At 41.3% G+C, this 20,306-nt stretch overlaps 1 protein-coding gene across 1 annotated transcript; it reads left to right on the plus strand.

Annotated features, from left to right (window-relative positions):
- The first annotated feature begins 7,214 nt into the window (after positions 1 to 7,214).
- Positions 7,215 to 8,177, plus strand: LOC127670887 (olfactory receptor 7C2). The gene has a single exon (XM_052165470.1). The coding sequence runs from the start codon at positions 7,215 to 7,217 to the stop codon at positions 8,175 to 8,177; it is 963 nt and encodes a 320-aa protein (XP_052021430.1).
- Positions 8,178 to 20,306: the final 12,129 nt, after the last annotated feature.

Here is a 20,306-nt window from a genome sequence, read left to right on the forward strand (position 1 = left end):
TGTTTAGAAACAGTTCTTTGGAGCAAATCCAGTCTGCATGGTCAGGACATCAGCAATTTAGTTCACACAAATCGGCAACAGCAGCTCAATCCAGAAGAAACCATGAGCTCTGCCAATTGGCCCGAGTCTGTGGAAGCCACAAGAGGCTGCTTGAACACTACCAAAAGTTCTATGGTGGAGTTTCTTTCTATGATGTCACAAACAATGACCAGCAAAGAATGGCAAGGCGAACCGAAACCACAAAGCATCAGTGTCAGCAAAGACCAGGATCAGCAAATCCCAAGGATGACAACCAAAGAATGGCCAGGTGAACCAATACCACACAGCATTCTCATTCTCCCTCTTGTGCTACCCCCTTTCCAAAGATCTCATGTTCTCTCAAGCATCCGCTCTAGCAAAACGATGCATGCTCTTTTCCAGGCTGCTTCCAGGAAAACATCACATGTCTGGTCTCAGTAAAACATCCTCTCAAAAGAGAGTTTCCAAAAAAAACCCAAAATCACATGACACAAATGAGTCTCCAAAGAAACCAGAAATTTCTACTTCAAGTTGATACTAATTGTGTTGTTTATGACAGTACTGGAGGTAATGCTCCCAAACTGGAGTTTGGGCCATAAGCCAGGTTCTTCTCTTCATTCCCCATATGCCAATTAAAACAAACAAGTTAATAGTGAAAAGCAGAAAAGGGAAAGATTTATTCAATGTGCCCACATTGTGAAGAGGATGAAAGGGAATCATTAATGCCTCCCCCATAACTCATTCTTTGGGGGTCCCAAGATATGGGTAGAGTTTAAGAAAAGGCCATGCATGCTTATGCAAATCTAAGCAGTTCTTATCAAGGTGTGATCTCACCCACCATTGGCTCACCAGTGCTTTGGCTCCACTTTCGTGAAAGTCTGAAACTAACAGCCTTGCTCCCAACAATAATTAACTACCAATGGTTCCTATAGAAGGGATGAGCCTCCTGTGGCCTGGAGTCCTGAGGACCAACCAATGGACTTATTTGAATAAGCAATGCATGATCCCTGTAGAGTCCAACCACACAGAAGCAAACCCATTACATATTTGAATAAGCCAACCCATCATCATTGAACAAATCTTCCTTTTTCTGCTCTTTACTATGAACATGTCTGAAATTGTATCTACACAGTACCTTCAGACTTGAGGAAGAATTATAATTGTGATGGCTAGTTTTATGACATCTTGACACAAGCTATAGTCATCTGGAAAGAGGAAAACTCAGTCAAAACAGTGTCTCCATATAATCGGGGTAGAGACAAGTCTTAGGATTTTTACTCAATTAGTGATTAATGTGGGAGGTGCCAGTTCATTGTTGGTAGGGACACCCCAAGGTGGTGGTTCTGAGTTCTATAGGAAACCAAGCTGAGCAAGACATGAGGAATAAGGCAGTAAGGAACACTCCTTCATGACCTCTGCATCAGATCCTGCCTCTAGGTTCATGCCTTGTTTGAGTTCCTGTCCTGACTTCCTTGATGATGAGCAATGATCTGAAAATGGAAGCAAAATAAATCCATTACTGCCCAAGTGGTTTGAGACATGGTATTTCATCAGAGCAACAAGAACCCTAGCTAAGACAATTACAAAGTCACCACAACTCTTTCAGGTTAAGCCAATCTGATCTGTGTCTCCAGTTCCACATGTGGCACTCAGGCTCACATGAGCTTTAAACTCTGCCTGCTGATATGCTTGATAGACAATTCCATCTCGCATATTGACATGTACACAGATTGACAATAACAGGAAAAAGTAATTAAAAAATGAAGATCAGTTGAGGAAGAAAGGACATCATGGGCAAAGAGTCCAGGAGAAAAGAGAAATATGCCTGGCAAACGAGATATACTCTTTAGGATAATACATATGCACGCACACACGCACACACACACACACACACATGCACACACGCACACAACACATACATATAATCTTTGTACTTATTTTCCTCACCTGTGTGAAATAAACTCTTCAGAGAATATTATGATAATGGAACAACTAGTTTAATGAGTTGCTTTGGGAATTCAACACAGAGGCACTCAAACACTGTTTCCCATTTAATCCACCCACCCACATTGTAGTCCAAGAGATCAGTGAGTTCAACTGTACCATCACTGTCGCTTGATGTCAACACCCTGCTTGCCTGGGAGCTTAGCCGAACATCTGCCACTCAGGAAAGAAGGGAGGATGCAGATACCACACGACCTTGGGAGGTCCTGACGGGAAGCAGGTATGAATGGAGTCAGAGTTCTCAAAGAATGAAGCTTGGGACCCAAAAGAGTGCCAGGCAATGAGGAGTGTCTGCTCACGTGGTATTCCGTGCAATCTGTCCTTACGTCCTTCCCAATTTCTCTTCCTCTCAGCTTCATTTCATTTCATCTCCTCCTGCTTCTAGAATCTAGTTCAGATAGCACTCAACTTCTGGATGTAAATCATTCTGTTAACTCTGAAGTTTTCACAGCTTTTTCTCAACCGCCCGTGTCCTTTGTCTAAAGGTACTGCATTTTTTTCTTTCTCTATAAAAATGTCGGTTTCTGGGAAGATGGCACTTGCTGCATAATCATAAGAACCTGAGTTCATGCCAGGCAGTGGTGGCACATACCTTTAATCCCAGCACTTGGAAAGCAGACGCAGGCAGATTACTGAATTCTAGGCCAGCCTAGTCTACAGAGTGAGTTCCAGGACAACCAAGGCTACACACACACACACACATACACACACACACACACACACACACACACACAAAACCAGAAACATGATTTCAGAATTTCAAAACGCATGTATGTAAATAATAGGATGGTCTAAAATATAGTGTTCTACTCTAACATGGGAAGTAGAAACTGTAGACTCCCAAGAAGCTTGCATTTCAGCTAGCCTGCTTATGCAGCAACAAAAAAACATAGCCTCTCAACAAAATGTAAGGCCAAGATTGATATGCATTATGACACACAGGCTCCCACACATTCACACACAAATATGTAAACACACACACAGAGAGAGAGAGAGAGAAATTCAAATATTTTATTACTTACTTTACATTTCCTTTTATGAATCCTTAACTTTCTCTGTTCTTTCCAATAAAGCATTGATACTTCTATGACTTGAAATTAAGGATTCATAGGTAAAATTTATTAGCTTTTTAATATTAATTAAATATTAACCAAATAAGTGATTTTTTAGATGTGAAGTCTACAACACATTTCCTCATTTCCATTTCTCTAGATTGCCATTCTGACTGCTGGAATTTAATTCTCTTTCATCGATCAAAGACAGTATTCAGAAAACATTTCTAACCTCAAATATTATGCATATCCATGTTTAAGTTTATTATTATTTATATATTCATGTCTTCCTAAAATAGCCCAAGTCATCAGCTTGTTCTACACCTAATGTTTGGAATTTGAGAATATAGAATTGGATTTAACATCATATCATCTAAAAAGTTGACTATACACACTTAGTCATAATTGTACTAAAACTTTCTAAAATATTCATAAAATACATGTGATAAAAATTACATGGCTTGCAATTTAATGTGAAAGTGAGCATCATGTGATATTGTACAACTCCAGGGTTATTCCTTTGAAAGAAATAGAAAAGAAAACCAGCAACTCCATATTGACAATGTGCTTGGAATTTCAAATGAATAGAATAGCACATGAAGGAGAAATGATAATGCAATGTGGAGAATATGCTACATTGTTATTGTTTTTTCTTAAAATCCTGTGTGTGTGTGTGTGTGTTTGTGTGTGTGTGTGTGTGTGTGTGTGTGTGCATCCAGTGTGGGTGAGTGTAGTGCCTGTGAAAGCCAGAAGAGGACATTGAATTCCCCACTCCCCTGCAACCTATTCTGGAATTATGGCAGTTGTGGGCCTATAACATAAAGGCAGGAGCCAAGTACACATTCCCTATAAGTGTGTGCTTTTAACCACTGAGCCATCTCTCTGTGCTTGATTGTCATGTCATGAGCTTCAACCAAAACTAATAAATTATAAGAAAGTTCAGAAATAAACTAATGCACCTCATTAAAACAGGTAGATTTTATTGTTTTTCTTTTATCTATTAGTAGTATTACATATTAAATATTGACCTTTTCAGAATTAACTTATACATTTGATGGAATCAAATAAATTTAAAGACATATTTCAAATAGTCCACAACATGCATGTGGAGGTCAGAGGACAACTTCCAGGAATTTGTTCTCTCCTTCTACTACTCAGGTCTCAGTGTCTGACCTCAGAACACAACCTTGATGACAAGTGCCTTTACCTACTGAGCCATCTAACTGGCACACAAAATTTTAATTATATAAGAATATCTTACAATCTGTTCTCTGTTGAGGTGTGTGTGTGTGTGTGTGTGTGTATATTTGTGTGTGTGTGTGTGAGAGTGAGTGATATGTATGTGTGTGTGTTTGTGTGGTGTGTCTGTGATATATGTGGTTGTGTATTGCTTTGTGTGTGTGTGTGTATGTGTGGTGTATGTGTGCGGAAATTCCTGTGTGTATGTGTGCTGTGTGTATATTTGGTGTGTGTGCATGTGTGTGGTGTGTGTGGTTATAAGTGGTTGTATGTGTGTATGTGTGGTATGTATGTATGTGTGTGTTATTTGTATGTCTATGTATGTGGTGTGTGTATGTGTGTGTGTAATTGTGTGTATATGTGTGTGGTGTGTATGTGTGTATGTGTGTGTATGTGTGTTGTGTGTGCATGTGTGTTGCATGCAAGCATGTACTGTGTACATTTACTTTATTCTTATTGGGTTTCTTACTTGTTTCCTGTATATGAACTTTTAACAACTCAGAATATTCCCACAGATTGTCACAAAAGACAAAAGTTGAAACTTCAAATTTAACTAAACTCTATTTGTAATAGATAAAACTGGGAACTCATGTAAATGTCCAAAATGGACAGGATTTAACAACTCGCTTGCATTTAGAAAACTTTTATGTAATGAGAATCAAAGGACTGAAGATGTAGCTCAAGGACAGAGCAACGATGCTTCGCAGCTTCCTCCCAACAGTGGAAAAAGAGAAAGTGCTCAACAGTAGTCATAACGGAAAATGAACCAAGACTTAGGAACTGCATTCTTTACGCTTAGAAATTATATGTCATAGAACTCATCTAATAAAAGGTGCCATGTAAAGAAAATCTAAATAATGATTAAATGAAAAGGGGACATCAATCATTGTGAACAAGCGCACACCAGGACCAGAATATGTGACATTCACAAATTACAAACACACGGAAAACACCACAATAAAACAAAGATATTCAATGTTTTACAAATCATTGTAGACTTAGGAAATTCCCATTCACACATTCATTAGACAGGACACGCCAAAGTTGCCATCAGGGATGCTGATGAGGGTTTGCTTAGGACAGCAGAGCTGAGACCTACCTATGTGAGTAGACATCAGAATCCCCTAGGGAGGTCAGATCGCTGGCTCCACAAAATACGTGGGACTCGGTTGGTGTGAAGGGTTCCAAATGCCAATTTCTAACAAGTAGAGAGATGCTGAAGATGCTGCTCCAGAGGACACTGAGAGCCATTGATCTACAGGCAGCATTTTTAGATGACAGCGCTAACAATAGATCACCAGCCACAGATCAAAGGACTACCCACAATCAATGACTACTACATGAATGGTCCCAGGTACTTTGGTTTTACTTTTAAATTTTTATTATATATATTTTAAAGATGCTAAGGTATTTTTAATTCTGCATATTTTTTACTGTGTGTGTGTGTGTGTGTATGTGTGTGTGTGTGTGTGTATGTGTGTGTGTGTATGTATGTGTTTGTGTTTACATATGATGCATGAGTGTTCGTCCTGGCCAAAACCAGAGGAGGGTATCAGATCTCCTAGAACTGGAGTTATAGGCGGCTTTGAGCTGTTACTCCATGGGTACTGTGGCCTAAATCCAGGTCCTCTGTAAAAGTAGTATGGACCCTTAACTGCCAAGCCATCTTTCCAGCTCCTAAATTTATTTATTTATTCTATGTTTGTGCATGCACACACATGTCATGGCATGTGTATAGAGGTCAAAAGGCAACTTGAAAAAGTTAGATCTCTCTTTACACTATGTACAGGCTAGAAATCAAAATCCAGTCACCAGATATTAGCACCAAGTTCAGAATACCAAGCATTCAATTCACAGACCATATGAAGCCCAACAGGAAGGAAGATCAAAGTGTGGATGCTTCAGTGCTTCTTAAAAGAGGGAACAAAATACTCACAAGAGAAAATATGGAGACAAAGTGTAGAGCAGAGACTGAAGGAAAGGCCATCCAGAGACTGCCCCACCTGGGGATCCATCCCTCATACAGTCACCAAACCTGGATGCCAAGAAATGCTTGCTAACAGGATCCTGATATAGCTGTATCCTGAGAATCACTGCCAGAACCTGACAGATACAGAGACAGATGCTTGCAGCCAACCATTGGCCTGAGAGTGGGGTCCACAATAGAGGAGATGGAGAAGGGACTGAAGGAGCTGAGAGGGTTTGCATTCCCATGTGGGGAGCAGCATTGTCAACAGGCAAGACTCCCCCCACCAGCTCCTGGGGACTGGACCACCAACCAAAGACTACACATGGAGGAACCCACGGCTCCAGCTGCATATGTGGCAGAGGATGGCCTTGTTGGACATCAGTGGTTGGAGCAGTGCTTGGTCCTGAAGGTGTTCAATACCCTTGTGCAGAGGAATGCCAGGGCAGGAAAACAGGAGTGGCTGGGTGGGTGGGGGAGCACCCTCATAGAGGCATGTGGAGAGGGGATGGGATAGGGGTTTACCAAAGGGGAGACCTGGAAAGGGGAAAACATTTAAAATGTAAATAAAGAAAATATCCACTTAAAAAAAATCCAGTCATCAGTCTTGGCAGAAAGGGCCTTTACACACTGAGTATTCTTACCAGCATAATACCTTGGGGTTTTGTGGGGCTTTTTTTTGTTGTTTTCGTTTGGGGTATTTTGAGACAGAGTCTGTCTACTTAGCTCTGGTTGTCATAGAACTCTCTGTGTACAACAGACTGTAAGTTCAAACTCACTAACATCTGCCGGCCTCTACCTTCCAAGTGCTGGGCCACAATGCCCAGCTAATACCTTAAGTTTTAATAAAATATATTAGCATTAATTAGCAGAATCTGCATGAGATGAATTTCTGTTGTGTTTTTCTCTCCTTTTTGGGTAATCCCAGCAGTCCTATGGAAAAAGAAAACCAAACAGGAGACAGAAATTTTCTCCTCCTGGGATTCACAGAAGACTCTGACCTGCAGTCCTTCTTCTTTGGGTTGCTTCTTTCTGTGTACCTGGTCACCATCACAGGCAACTTGCTCATCATCCTGGCCATCATATCAGACCCCCACCTGCACGTGCCCATGTACTTTTTCCTCTCCAACCTGTCCATAGCTGATATCGGCTTCACCTCCACCACCATCCCAAAGGCTCTGCAGAATATCCACACACAAAGCAAACTCATCTCTTTCACAGGCTGCATCACACAGATATTTTTTTTCATTGTGTTTGGATGCCTGGACAATTTACTCCTAGCAGTGATGGCCTATGACCGCTTTGTGGCCATCTGCCATCCCCTGCACTATGTGGTCATCATGAATTCTTGCTTTTGTGTGATGCTGGCTCTTGGGTCATGGATAGTCAGTGTCATGAGTTCCCTGCCTGAGACCTTGACTGTATTAAGGCTATCCTTCTGTACAAACATGGAAATTCCACACTTTTTCTGTGATCTTCCTGAAGTCTTGAAGCTTGCCTGTTCTGACACCCTTGTTAATAACATTGTGATATATTCTATAACTATAGTCATAGCTGGTTTCCCATTCTCTGGGATTCTATTGTCATATTCTCAGATTTTTTCCTCCATCCTAAGAATTCCTTCAGCTGGGGGCAAGTACAAAGCCTTCTCTACCTGTGGGTCTCATATCATGGTGGTCTTCCTTTTCTATAGCAATGGTCTTGGGGTCTACCTTAGCTCTGCAGTCACATCATCTTCTAGAATAAGTCTATTTGCCTCGTTGATGTACACCATGGTCACTCCAATGCTGAACCCCTTCATCTACAGCCTGAGGAACAAGGACATGCAGAAGGCCTTGGGAAAGCTCTTCAGGAAAATCATGCTTCTTGGTAAAGGAAGAAAAGCAGGGCTACCATAAGAAGAAATACAGAAACTTTGTAATTTTATGAGGTCCCATTTGTCAATTCTTGCTCTTAGAGCATAAGCTATTGGTGTTCTGTTCAGGAACTTTCCCCCTGTACCGATGTCCTCAAGGGTCTTCCCCAGTTTCTTTTCTATTAGCTTCAGACTGTCTGGCTTTATATGGAGTTCCTTGATCCATTTGGAGTTGAGCTTAGTACAAGGAGACAAGGATGGATCAATTCGCATTCTCCTGCATGCTGCCCTCCAGTTGAACCAGCACCATTTGTTGAAAAGGCTATCTTTTTTCCATTGGATGTTTTCAGCCCCTTTGTCCAGGATCAAGTGGCCATAGGTGTGTGGGTTCATTTCTGGATCTTCAATCCTGTTCCATTGATCTGCCTGCCTGTCACTGTACCAATACCATGCAGTTTTTAACACTATTGCTCGGTAATATTGCTTGAGGTCAGGGATACTGATTCTCCCAGAATTTCTTTTGTTGTTGAGAATAGTTTTAGATATCCTGGGTTTTTTGTTATTCCAGATGAATTTGAGAATTGCTCTTTCTAACTCTATGAAGAATTGAGTTGGGATTTTGATAGGTATTGCGTTGAATCTGTATATTGCTTTTGGCAAAATGGCCATTTTAACTATATTAATCCTGCCAATACATGAGCATGGGAGGTTTTTCCATTTTTTGAGGTCTTCCTCTATTTCCTTCTGCAGAGTCTTGAAGTTCTTGTCATATAGATCTTTCACATGTTTGGTAAGAGTCACCCCAAGGTACTTTATACTGTTTGTGGCTATTGTGAAGGGTGTCATTTCCCTAATTTCTTTCTCAGCCTGCTTATCCTTTGAGTATAGTAAGGCTACTGATTTGCTTGAGTTGATTTTATAACCTGCCACTTTGCTGAAGTTGTTTATCAGCTGTAGGAGTTCTCTAGTGGAGTTTTTTGGGTCACTTAGGTAGACTATCATATCATCTGCAAATAACGATAGTTTGACTTCTTCCTTTCCAATTTGTATCCCTTCAACCTCCTTATGTTGTCTAATTGCCCGAGCTAGTACCTCAAGTACAATATTGAAAAGATAAGGAGAAAGGGGGCAGCCCTGTCTAGTCCCTGATTTTAGTAGGATTGCTTCAAGTTTCTCTACATTTAGTTTGATGTTGGCTACCGGTTTGCTGTATATTGCTTTTACTATGTTTAGGTATGGGCCTTGCATTCCTGTTCTTTTCAAGACTTTAAGCATGAAAGGATGCTGAGTTTGTCAAATGCTTTTTCAGCATCCAATGAAATGACCATGTGGTTTTTTTCTTTGAGTTTGTTTATGTAGTGGATTACATTGATGGATTTCCGTATATTGAACCAATCCTGTATCCCTGGGAAAAAGCCTACTTGATCATGGTGGATGATCGTTTTGATGTGTTCTTGGATTCGGTTGGCAAGAATTTTATTGAGTATTTTTGCATCGATGTTCATAAGTGAGATTGGTCTGAAGTTCTCTTTCTTTGTTGGATCTTTGTGTGGTTTTGGTATCAGCGTAATTGTGGCTTCATAGAAGGAATTGGGTAGTGTTCCTTCTGTTTCTATTTTGTGGAATAGTTTGAAGAGTATTGGTGTTAACTCTTCTTTGAAGGTCTGATAGAATTCTGCACTGAAGCCATCTGGTCCTGGGCTTTTTTGGTTGGAAGGCTGTAAAGCAAAGGACACCATCAAAAGGACAAATCAGCAACCAACAAATTGGGAAAAGATCTTCACCAACCCTACATCAGATAGAGGGCTAATATCCAATATATACAAAGAACTCAAGAAGTTAGAGCCCAGAAAACCAAATAACCCTATTAAAAAATGGGGTACAGAGTTAAAGAATTCTCACCTGAAGAACTTCGAATGGCGGAGAAACATCTTAAAAAATGCTCAGCTTCACTAGTCATCAGGGAAATGCAAATCAAAACAACCCTGAGATTTCACCTTACACCAGTCAGAATGGCTAAGATTAAAAACTCAGGAGACAGCAGATGTTAGCAAGGATGTGGAGAAAGAGGGGCACTCCTCCACTGCTGGTGGGGTTGCAAATTAGTACAACTACTCTGGAAATCAGTCTGGCAGTCCCTCAGAAAACTGGGCATGTCACTTCCGAAAGATCCTGCTATACCACTCCTGGGCATATACCCAGAGGATTCCCCAGCATGTAATAAGGATATATGTTCCACTGTGTTCATAGCAGCCCTATTTATAATAGCCAGAAGCTGGAAAGAACACAGGTATCCCTCAACAGAAGAATGGATGCAAAGAATGTGGTATATCTACACAGTGTAGTACTACTCAACCATTAGAAACAATGAATTCATGAAATTCTTAGGCAAATGGATGGAGCTGGAGAACATCATACTAAGTGAAGTAACCCAGTCTCAAAAGATCAATCATGGTATGCACTCACTAATAAGTGGATATTAGCTTGGAAAACTGGAATATGCAAAACATAATCCACACTTCAAATGAGGTACAAGAAGAACGGAGGAGTGGCCCCTAGTTCTGGAAAGACCCAGTGTAGCAGTATAAGACAAAACCAGAACAGGGAAGTGGGAAGGGATTGGTGGGAGAACAGAGGGAGGGAAGGGGGCTTATGTGACTTTCAGGGAGTGGGGAACCAGAAAAGGGGAAATCATTTGAAATGTAAATAAAAAATATATCGAATAAAATTTTAAAAAAAGAAGAAATACAGAGAAATTAGAAAACATAAACCCCATCATCTAATGTAATGGCTACATTTTTCCCAAAAATAAGATTTCTGTTGTTTTTTATTTATTCCTTGAGAATTCCATATAGACCTTTCATGAAAGTTCTCAGAGTTTACAAGAGTTACTGGGACAAATTGTTAGAGTTAAGTAGTTTATTAGAAGAGTTAATACCCTCATAGACAGGCAAAAGAAAAACAGCAAGAGTTCAAGAAGGGCACAAGCCCTAGCACCAGAGACAGACAGCATGGCAGGAGCTCTGATGAGTTGTTATGCCCCGTGTTGCAGATTCTAGGTCCTTTAATACAACTCCCTTTGAGAGGTAAAACTCTCTGATGAAGGGTATGCTCACAACACAGTCTGCATCCAGGCTTTCTAATTCTCAGGCAGGAGGCAGGGGAAAAGTTGGGGAGCAGGATGTATGGCCACTAGTACCTCTTCTGATGTGAAATTTCCAGGTAGATTTCTACCTGGAAATCTTTTAGCTTGTGATTCATGGGAAATGCCCTCAGTGGGGTGTCTTTGAGTATCTGTGAGAGAAAAGGGCTCCTTCAAGTATTGGGACCTTAGGCAGCAATCTAGTATAGATTCTGACACTAAATTCCTACAATACACAAACACACACATACTCACACTCACACACTCACACACCTTTTATTATTCAAACTTTCCTCCAATCTCCCACCAATGTGACCTCCTCCCAGTATCATCTCCACTTCTTTTTTTTCCCTCAATAACCCACTAAGTCAAATTAATGCTGCCAGGATGTGCACTGGTGTGGACACACAAAGGAACATGGGCAAAATACCAGCAACCACATGCCTGAAGAATGGCTCTCTTGCCCCCAATAGCCAAAAACTCCCCAAAGCTCCTCAGTTGGGAGTGAGTCCTCATGATTTCCTTTCCCCCTACTCTGGAACACAAATGTAGAAATACAAGAATCAAGGGATGGGGTACATATGTATGTGTGTGCATATGTGTGTACATATATGTGTACATATGTGTGCATATGTGTACATATGTGTGCACATATGTGTGTGCATATGTGTGCACATGTGTGTGCATATGTGTGTACATATGTGTGTGCACTCATGCAAATGTGTGGAAGCCAGAGGTTAATGTCATCTTCCTGAGTTTCTCTTTACCTTTTAAGACTTGCGCTCTCTCTCTCTCTCTCTCTCTCTCTCTCTCTCTCTCTCTCTCCCTTTCTTCCTCAGTAATTTATTTTTTTATTCACTTTACATCCAGATCACACAGCCCACTCCCTCCTCTTCTCTGAGTCTCACCGATACAAGTCCCTCCCCCTGTTGATCCCTCCCCTTCTTTTCAGAAAAGAGGGAGCCCTCTTTGTGCACCATTCCACCCTGGGACATCTAAGCAAAGCAGGGCTAGGCACATCCTCTCCCACTGAGGCCCAACCAGATAGTCCAGGTAGTGGAAAGATGACCCAAAGGCAGGGAGCAGAGACCAAAACAGCCCCCGCTCCACTTGTTAGGGGACTCACAAGAAAGCCAAGCTGCACATTGGCTACAAATGTGTAGAAGCCTAGATTCAGCCCCTGCATGTTCCCTGGTTGGTGACCCAGTCTCTTGAGCTTCCATGCGGCCAGGTTAGCGTACAACAGTTTCTTATTCAACCCTCCTGGCCATTTTTCTAAGCTAATGTAAAAAGATTTATTCTCACATTGAAATTTTTAAACATTCTAAATGCTTTTACATTCTTATTATGAATCTTTAATCCTCTTCACTTTTCTTGTCAGTGTATCCACCTTTCTATGATTTACATCTTAGTCTTTTTAAATTAAAAAAAAAGAGAGAGAGAGAACCCTTATCAAGCAAACACTTCATGAATTCTTCCTTTCCATATGGCATTTTTTTTCCTCGTTTAGAATTTTTCTATTTGTAGTTTCAATTGTCAATGGTTTCTCCCCTTGCTTCTACCAATGATTTTATGACACAGAGGAATTTATTCAAGTTTAATTTCTGGAGCTGTGATAAAATGCTCTGACACAGGCAATATAGGGTAAAAGGAGTTTGTTCTGCTTACAATGTTAAGTTAGTTTGTAAGAAATAAATTATGATGGTCTGTTTTCAGTATGAGCTGCTGTGATGGTTGGTTTTGAGGACAACTTGTCACAAATTTGAATCATGTGATTAGGGAGCCTCACCTGAAGAGATCCCTTGATTGCCTTAATTGATATAGGAAAACACACATTCTTGCCATCAGGTTGAATATAATTCAATATAATTCAACCTGATGGCAAGAAACCTGTTGCTAATAATGACAATTTCTTTCCTGATATTTAAACCAACTTTTGCAGTCTTCCATTGTTGACTAAAGGACAGTGGCTCTCCAGGAACATTCCAGGTTTTGGGTGCTAAATTGGGACTTCTGGGGCTGAGTATTATTAAACGTCTCTTTGACCTCCTTAAGTGAAATAAAAACAAGTGAAAGGAAGCTTACAAGCTGACTTTTATGGGTTTTTACATTTTCATCAATTTGAACTCTACAACTCTCACTTTAATGGAAAGGATCTATTTTTAGGATTTACTTCTTTTTTTATGTGTATGAGTGTTCTGTTTGTACATATGTCTATGCACCATATGATTATCAACAAAACTGGTAAATATAGATTAAATCAATGATTTTCTAGACAGATACTACATAACAAAATTAAATCAACAGCAGGTAAGCTATTTAAATAGGCCCATATTCCCCGAAGGAAATAGAAGTCATTAAAAGCCTCCCAACAAATAATAATAATAATAATAAATCCAGAGCCAAATGACTTTAGTGCAGAATTCTACCAGACTTACAAAGAAGAGCTAATACCAACACTCCTCAATTTTCCATAAAAATAAAGGCAGAGTTGACATACCGTGCACTGAGGAGTCATTAACTAAATTAAAGATAGTCCATTTTGTTACAGGGGTCGGCTAAGTACACCTGACAATCTACGATGTAATCCTTCCTTTTAAAAAGAACTGCAGTTTTCCCAAAATTTTTGCACATCTCACATATAAAAGATAAGGTAATGAACTTTATGGTAAAATTCATCAATATTCATCATGAAAGAATTGGCCCAGCTAATGTGTAGGATTTTCATGAGTCCAACTTAATCACAGGGTGTCCTGTAAGGGTTTGAAGCAGAAAATTTCATCTACTGATCACTTCTAAAGATACAACTTGATTGGAGTCCAGCTGCCCTGCAATTCTCAAGCCAAAGGCATACTAAGGCCATCAACAAAGGGGCACACATGGTTACAGCCAAAAATGTGGCAAAGGAAGGCCTTGTTGGGCATCAGTGGGAGGAATGGTCCTTGGTCAGGTAAAGGCTCAAAAGAGGCCCCAAAAAGGGAAACTGATGGGGGGGGTGGAAGTGTGTCGGGTGGAGGGGCATATACATGGAGGCGGGGGGGAAGGAGGAGTTGGGGGTCTTTTGGGAGGGGGGAAATCTGGAAAGGTTATACCATTGGCAATATAAATGATGACCATATTCAATGAAAAAAGAAGGAAAAAAAGAAATCTGGAAAACAGGCTTTTCTCTTTTTTTAATTATAATTTTATGTTTTCTATATTCTTTGTTACATTCCAAATGATTTTCCCTTTCCCGGTTCCCCCCTCCCCATAAGTTCCCTAAACCCTCTTCCCTCCACCCATTCTCCTATCAACCCCCTCCTACTTCTCTGTCGTGGTACTCCTCTACAATGTTGGAACAAGCCTTTTCAGGACCAGGGACCTCTCCTTCCTTCTTCTTGGGAGTCATTTGATATGTGATTGTATCTTGGGTATTCAGAGTTTCTGAGCTAATATCCACTTATTAGTGACTGTATTCCTTGTGTATTCTTTTCTGATTGAGTTACCTCACTTAGGATGATAATTTCCAGATCCAACCATTTGACTAAGAATTTCATGAATTCATTGTTTTTAATTGCTGAGTAGTATTCCATTGTGTAAATATACCACATTTTCTGTATCCATTCCTCCATTAAGGGACATCTGGGTTCTTTCCAGCTTCTGGCTATTATAAATAGGGCTGCTATGAACATAGTGGAGCATGTGTCCTTATTGCATGCCGAGGAATCCTCTGGGTATATGCCCAGGAGTGGTATTGCAGGGTCCTCCGGAAGTGTTATGCCCAGTTTTCTGAGGAACCACCAGACTGATTTCCAGAGTGGTTGTACCAACTTGCATTCCCACCAGCAGTGGAGGAGTGTTCCTCTTTCTCCTCATCCTCGCCAACACCTGCTGTCTCCTGAGTTTTTAACCTTAGCCATTCTGACTCGTGTAAGGTGAAATCTCAGGGTTGTTTTGATTGGCATTTCCCTAATGACTAATGATGTTGAACATGTTTTAAGGTGCTTCTCAGCCATTTGAAGTTCTTCAGGTGAAAATTTCAGGTGAAAATTCTTTGTTTAGCTCTGTACCCCATTTTTAATAGGGTTATTTGGCTTTCTGGAGTCTAACTTCTTGAGTTCTTTGTATATATTGGATATTAGCCCTCTGTCGGATGTAGGGTTTCCCAATCTGTTGGTTGCTGTTTTGTCCACTTGACAGTGTTCTTTGCCTTACAGAAATTTTGTAATTTTATGAGGTCCCAATTCTTGATCTTATAGCATAAGCTATTGGTGTTCTGCTCAGGAAATTTTCCCGTGTCCATGTCCTCAAGGGTCTTCCCCAGTTTCTTTTCTATTAGTGTGTCTGGTTTTATGTAGAGGTCCTTGATCCACTTGGAGTTGAGCTTAGTACAAGGAGATAAGGATGGATCAATTTGCATTCTTCTGCATGCTGACCTCCAGTTGAGTCAGCACCATTTGTTGAAAAGGCTATCTTTTTTCCACTGAATGGTTTCAGTTCCTTTGTCAAAGATCAAGTGACCATAGATGTGTGGGTTCATTTCTGGGTCTTCAATCCTATTCCATTGATCTACCTGACTGTCACTGTACCAATAACATGCAGTTTTTAACACTATTGCTCTGAAGTACTGCTTGAGATCCGGGATACTGATTCCCATGGAAGTTCTTTTACTGGTGAGAATAGGTTTAGCTTTCCTGGGGTATTTTGTTATTCCAGCTCTTTCTAACTCTATGAAGAACTAAGTTGGGTTTTTGATGGGGATTGCATTGAATCTGTAGATTGCTCTTGGTAAGATGGCCATTTTTACTATATTAATCCTGCCAATCCATGAGCATGGAAGATTTTTCCATTTTCTGAGAGGTCTTCTTCAATTTCCTTCTTCAGTGACCTGAAGTTCTTGTCATACAGATCTTGTCATGCATACACTTGTTTGGTTAAAGTCACCCCAAGATACTTCATATTGTTTGTGGCTATTGTGAAGGGTGTCATTTCCCTAATTGCTTTCTCAGCCTGCTTATCCTTTGAGTATAGGAAGGCTACTGATTTGCTTGATTTGATTTTATAACCAGCCATTTTACTGAAGTTGTTTATCAGCTGTAGGAGTTCTCTAGTGGCAGGGTTGGTTTTTTTTTTGTTTTTTTTTTTTTTGTCACTTAAGTATACTATCATATCATCTGCAAATAGTGATAATTTGACTTCTTTATTTCCAATTTGTATCCCTTTGGCCTCCTTATGTTGTCTAATTGCTCTAGCTAGAACTTCAAGTACTCTATTAAAAAGATATGGAGAGGGGGGCGGCGGCGGCGGCGGCGGCGGTAGCAGTGGCTGCTCCAGCTGAAGGGCCATCAGCAGTGGAACCAAGGCGACACAGGGTCCAGTTAGGCCCTGCGCCCACGACCACTGACCTTCGCTGACCAGCCGGGCGGCAAGCAACTGCGGTTCTGCGGAGCCTTTCGCTGCACGGAAGCCACTTCAGAACTCGGCTGCCCGCCAGTCAGGAGAGACTCACCGCCATCTTGATCCCGGGCTCCAGAGATCGGTCAGACTGAGGTACACAAACATAATCCTAGGCCCAACACCGCAGGGGTCTGAGCCAGACGGGCGTTGGCCTGCACCCAGGCCCTGGGCTGTTCGAGTGGCCATCGGGGCGCCAACCCAGCCAGGAGTTTTTTTTTTTTGCCCCGGCCGGTGCACGCGCCGCCATTTTGCCTACAGGAGCCAGAGTGCTCGGGAGGGCAGAGACTGCTAACAAGCGTAGCCTGAGCCTAACAAAACGGGGGTCTAGGCCCCAAAAGGCACAGGACTGACCCCAAGAACTGGGCGGCTTGGTGGGCCATCTGTGTGTCAACCAGCCCAGGAGGTTATTAGCACAACAGACTCTCCCGGTGCTTTCGCGGAGCGCGGACGCGCACGCCCGCCATCCGGGTCACCTGGCGGACCCAAATAACAGACATAGCCCTAGGGGAACTTTGCTCGGACCTTGGCCTCCCAGGCGTTTGCCTGGACTCAGGGCCCAGGCGACAAGGCTAACCTAGTGTGCGCCAGCCCGGTTGGGGAAATCGGCTGCCCAGCGGAGTGAGCGGAGCACAGGGGAGGTCACAGCAACATTCACCTTCGGAGCTCCCTGGGGGTGCACACGGGTTCCACCTGGTCCACAGACACAATCTGGGGCAAGGCCTCAGGCAGAAGCCCCCAGCTCAAATCTCTCCGCTTCAGATCAGCCTGGGTGGCCGCCACATCTCCAGGTCCCTCAAGAGGCTAGTGGGGGCTTCCGGGCGGCCAGCTGGGAAAAGTCGGTGTGCTCCGATAAAACCTGCGGGCCCCAGCGGGAGCCTTCAGGTGCCTGCTTTGGGATCTGAACAGCCTGGAAAACAGCACCCTGTCTATAGGCAGTGCAGAGTGTAAGCTGTGCACCAGAGGCCAACGGGGAAGGGGCAGCTTGCACTGGTGAGTCCAGCACTGACAAGACCAAGTAACACCAGTGAGAGCTAGATGGCAAAAGGCAAACGCAGAAACGTCACTAACAGAAATCAAGGCAATATGGCAACATCTGAACCAAATTCTCCTCTACCAGCAAGTCCTGGATACCCCATCACACCAGTAAAACAAGATTTGGATTTAAAATCACTGGTCATGATGCTGGTACAGGAACACATGAAGGTCATTGAGGAGAAAATGGATCAAAAGTTAGAAGCCCTTGCAAGGGAAACACAAAAATCATTGAAAGAAATCCAGGAGAATACAAAAGCCAACAAGGAGGAAATGCAAAAAACACTTAAAGAAATACAGGAGAACTTTGCTCAACAGGCTGAGGTCATGAAAGACGAAACACAAAAATCTCTTAAAGAAATACAGGAGAACTTTGGTCAACAGGCTGAGCTCATGAAAGAGGAAACACAAAAATCTCTTAAAGAATTACAGGAAAACACAAACATGCAAGGGAAGGAGCTAAGCAAAACCATCCAGGATCTAAAATCAGAAGTAGAAACAACTAAGAAAACTCAAAGGGAGACAACTTTGGAGATAGAAAGCCTTGGGAAGAAATCAGGGGACAGAGATGCAAATATCAACAACAGAATACAAGAGATAGAAGAAAGAATCTCAGATGCTGAAGATTCCATAGAAACCATGGACTCAACAGTTAAAGAAAATGCAAAGTGCAAAAAGCTTGTAACCCAAAATATCCAGGAAATCCAGGACACAATGAGAAGACCAAACCTAAGGATTATAGGCATAGATGAGAGTGAAGATTTACAACTTAAAGGGCCAGCAAATATCTTCAATAAAATTATGGAAGAAAACTTCCCTAACCTAAAGAGAGAGATGCCCATGAATATACAAGAAGCCTACAGAACTCCAAACAGACTGGACCAGAACAGAAATACTTCCCGTCACATAATAATCAAAACACCAAATGTTCTAAACAAAGAAAGAATACTAAAGGCAGTAAGAGAAAAAGGCCAAGTAACATATAAAGGAAGACCTATCAGAATCACAGCAGACTTTTCACCTGAGACTATGAAGGCTAGAAGGTCCTGGGCAGATCTCATGCAGACTCTAAGAGAACACAAATGCCAACCAAAACTACTATATCCAGCAAAACTCTCAATCACCATAGATGGAGAAACTAAGATATTTCACGACAAAACCAAGTTCACCCAATATCTATCCACAAACCCAGCCCTAAAAAGGATAATAGGAGGACAACACCAATACAAGGAGGGAAACTCCACCCTGAAAAAAGCAAGATAGTAACCTTTCATCAAACCCAAATAAGTTAAGCAATCAAATTTAAAAAATAACGTCAAAAATGATAGGAAGTAACAATCACTATTCCTTAATATCTCTTAACATCAATGGACTCAATGCCCCAATAAAAAGACACAGACTAACTGACTGGATACGTAAACAGGACCCTACATTTTGCTGCTTACAGGAAACACACCTAAGGGTCAAAGACAAACACTACCTTAGAGTAAAAGGCTGGAAGACAATTTTACAAGCAAATGGTCTCAGGAAACAAGCTGGAGTAGCCATTTTAATATCAGATAAAATTGACTTTCAACCCAAAGTCATCAAAAGAGACTCTGAGGGACACTTCTTGCTGGTCAAAGGAAAAATACAACAAGAAGAACTCTCAATCCTGAACATCTATGCTCCAAATGCAAGGGCACCCTCTTTCATAAAAGAAACTTTATTAAAACTCAAAGCACACATTGCACCTAACACAATAATTGTTGGTGACTTCAACACTGCACTTTCCTCAATGGACCGATCAGGAAAACAGAAACTAAACAAGGACACAATGAAACTAATTGAAGCTTTGGACCAATTAGATTTAACTGATATATATAGAACATTCTATCCTAAAACAAAAGAATATACCTTTTTTTCAGCACCTCATGGTACCTTCTCCAAAATCGACCATATAATTGGTCACAAGACAGACCTCAACAAATATAAAAAGATAGAACTAATCCCATGCCTCCTATCTGATCACTATGGAATAAAAGTGGTCTTCAATAGCAACAGAAACAACAGAAAACCCACAAACACGTGGAGATTGAACAATACTCTACTCAATGACACCTTGGTCAAGGAAGAAATAAAGAAAGAAATTAAAGACTTTTTAGAACACAATGAAAATGAAAACACAACATACCCAAATCTATGGGACACAATGAAAGCAGTGCTAAGAGGAAAACTCATAGCCCTGAGTGCCTCCAAAAAGAAAATGGAGAGAGCATACATTACCAACTTAATGACACACCTGAAAGCCCTAGAACAAAAAGAAGCTATTTCACCCAGGAGGAGTAGAAGGCAGGAAATCATCAAACTCAGGGCCGAAATCAATCAAGTAGAAACAAAGAGAACCATACAAAAAATCAACAAAACTAGGAGCTGGTTCTTTGAGAAAATCAACAAGATAGATAAACCCTTAGCCAGACTGACCAAAGGGCACAGAGAAAGTATCCAAATTAACAAACTTAGAAATGAAAAGGGAGACATAACAACGGAAACTGAGGAAATCCAAAAAATCATCAGATCCTA

Source organism: Apodemus sylvaticus, chromosome 20 (genome assembly GCF_947179515.1).
Source record: "Apodemus sylvaticus chromosome 20, mApoSyl1.1, whole genome shotgun sequence".
NCBI classification, from domain to species: Eukaryota; Metazoa; Chordata; class Mammalia; order Rodentia; family Muridae; genus Apodemus; species Apodemus sylvaticus.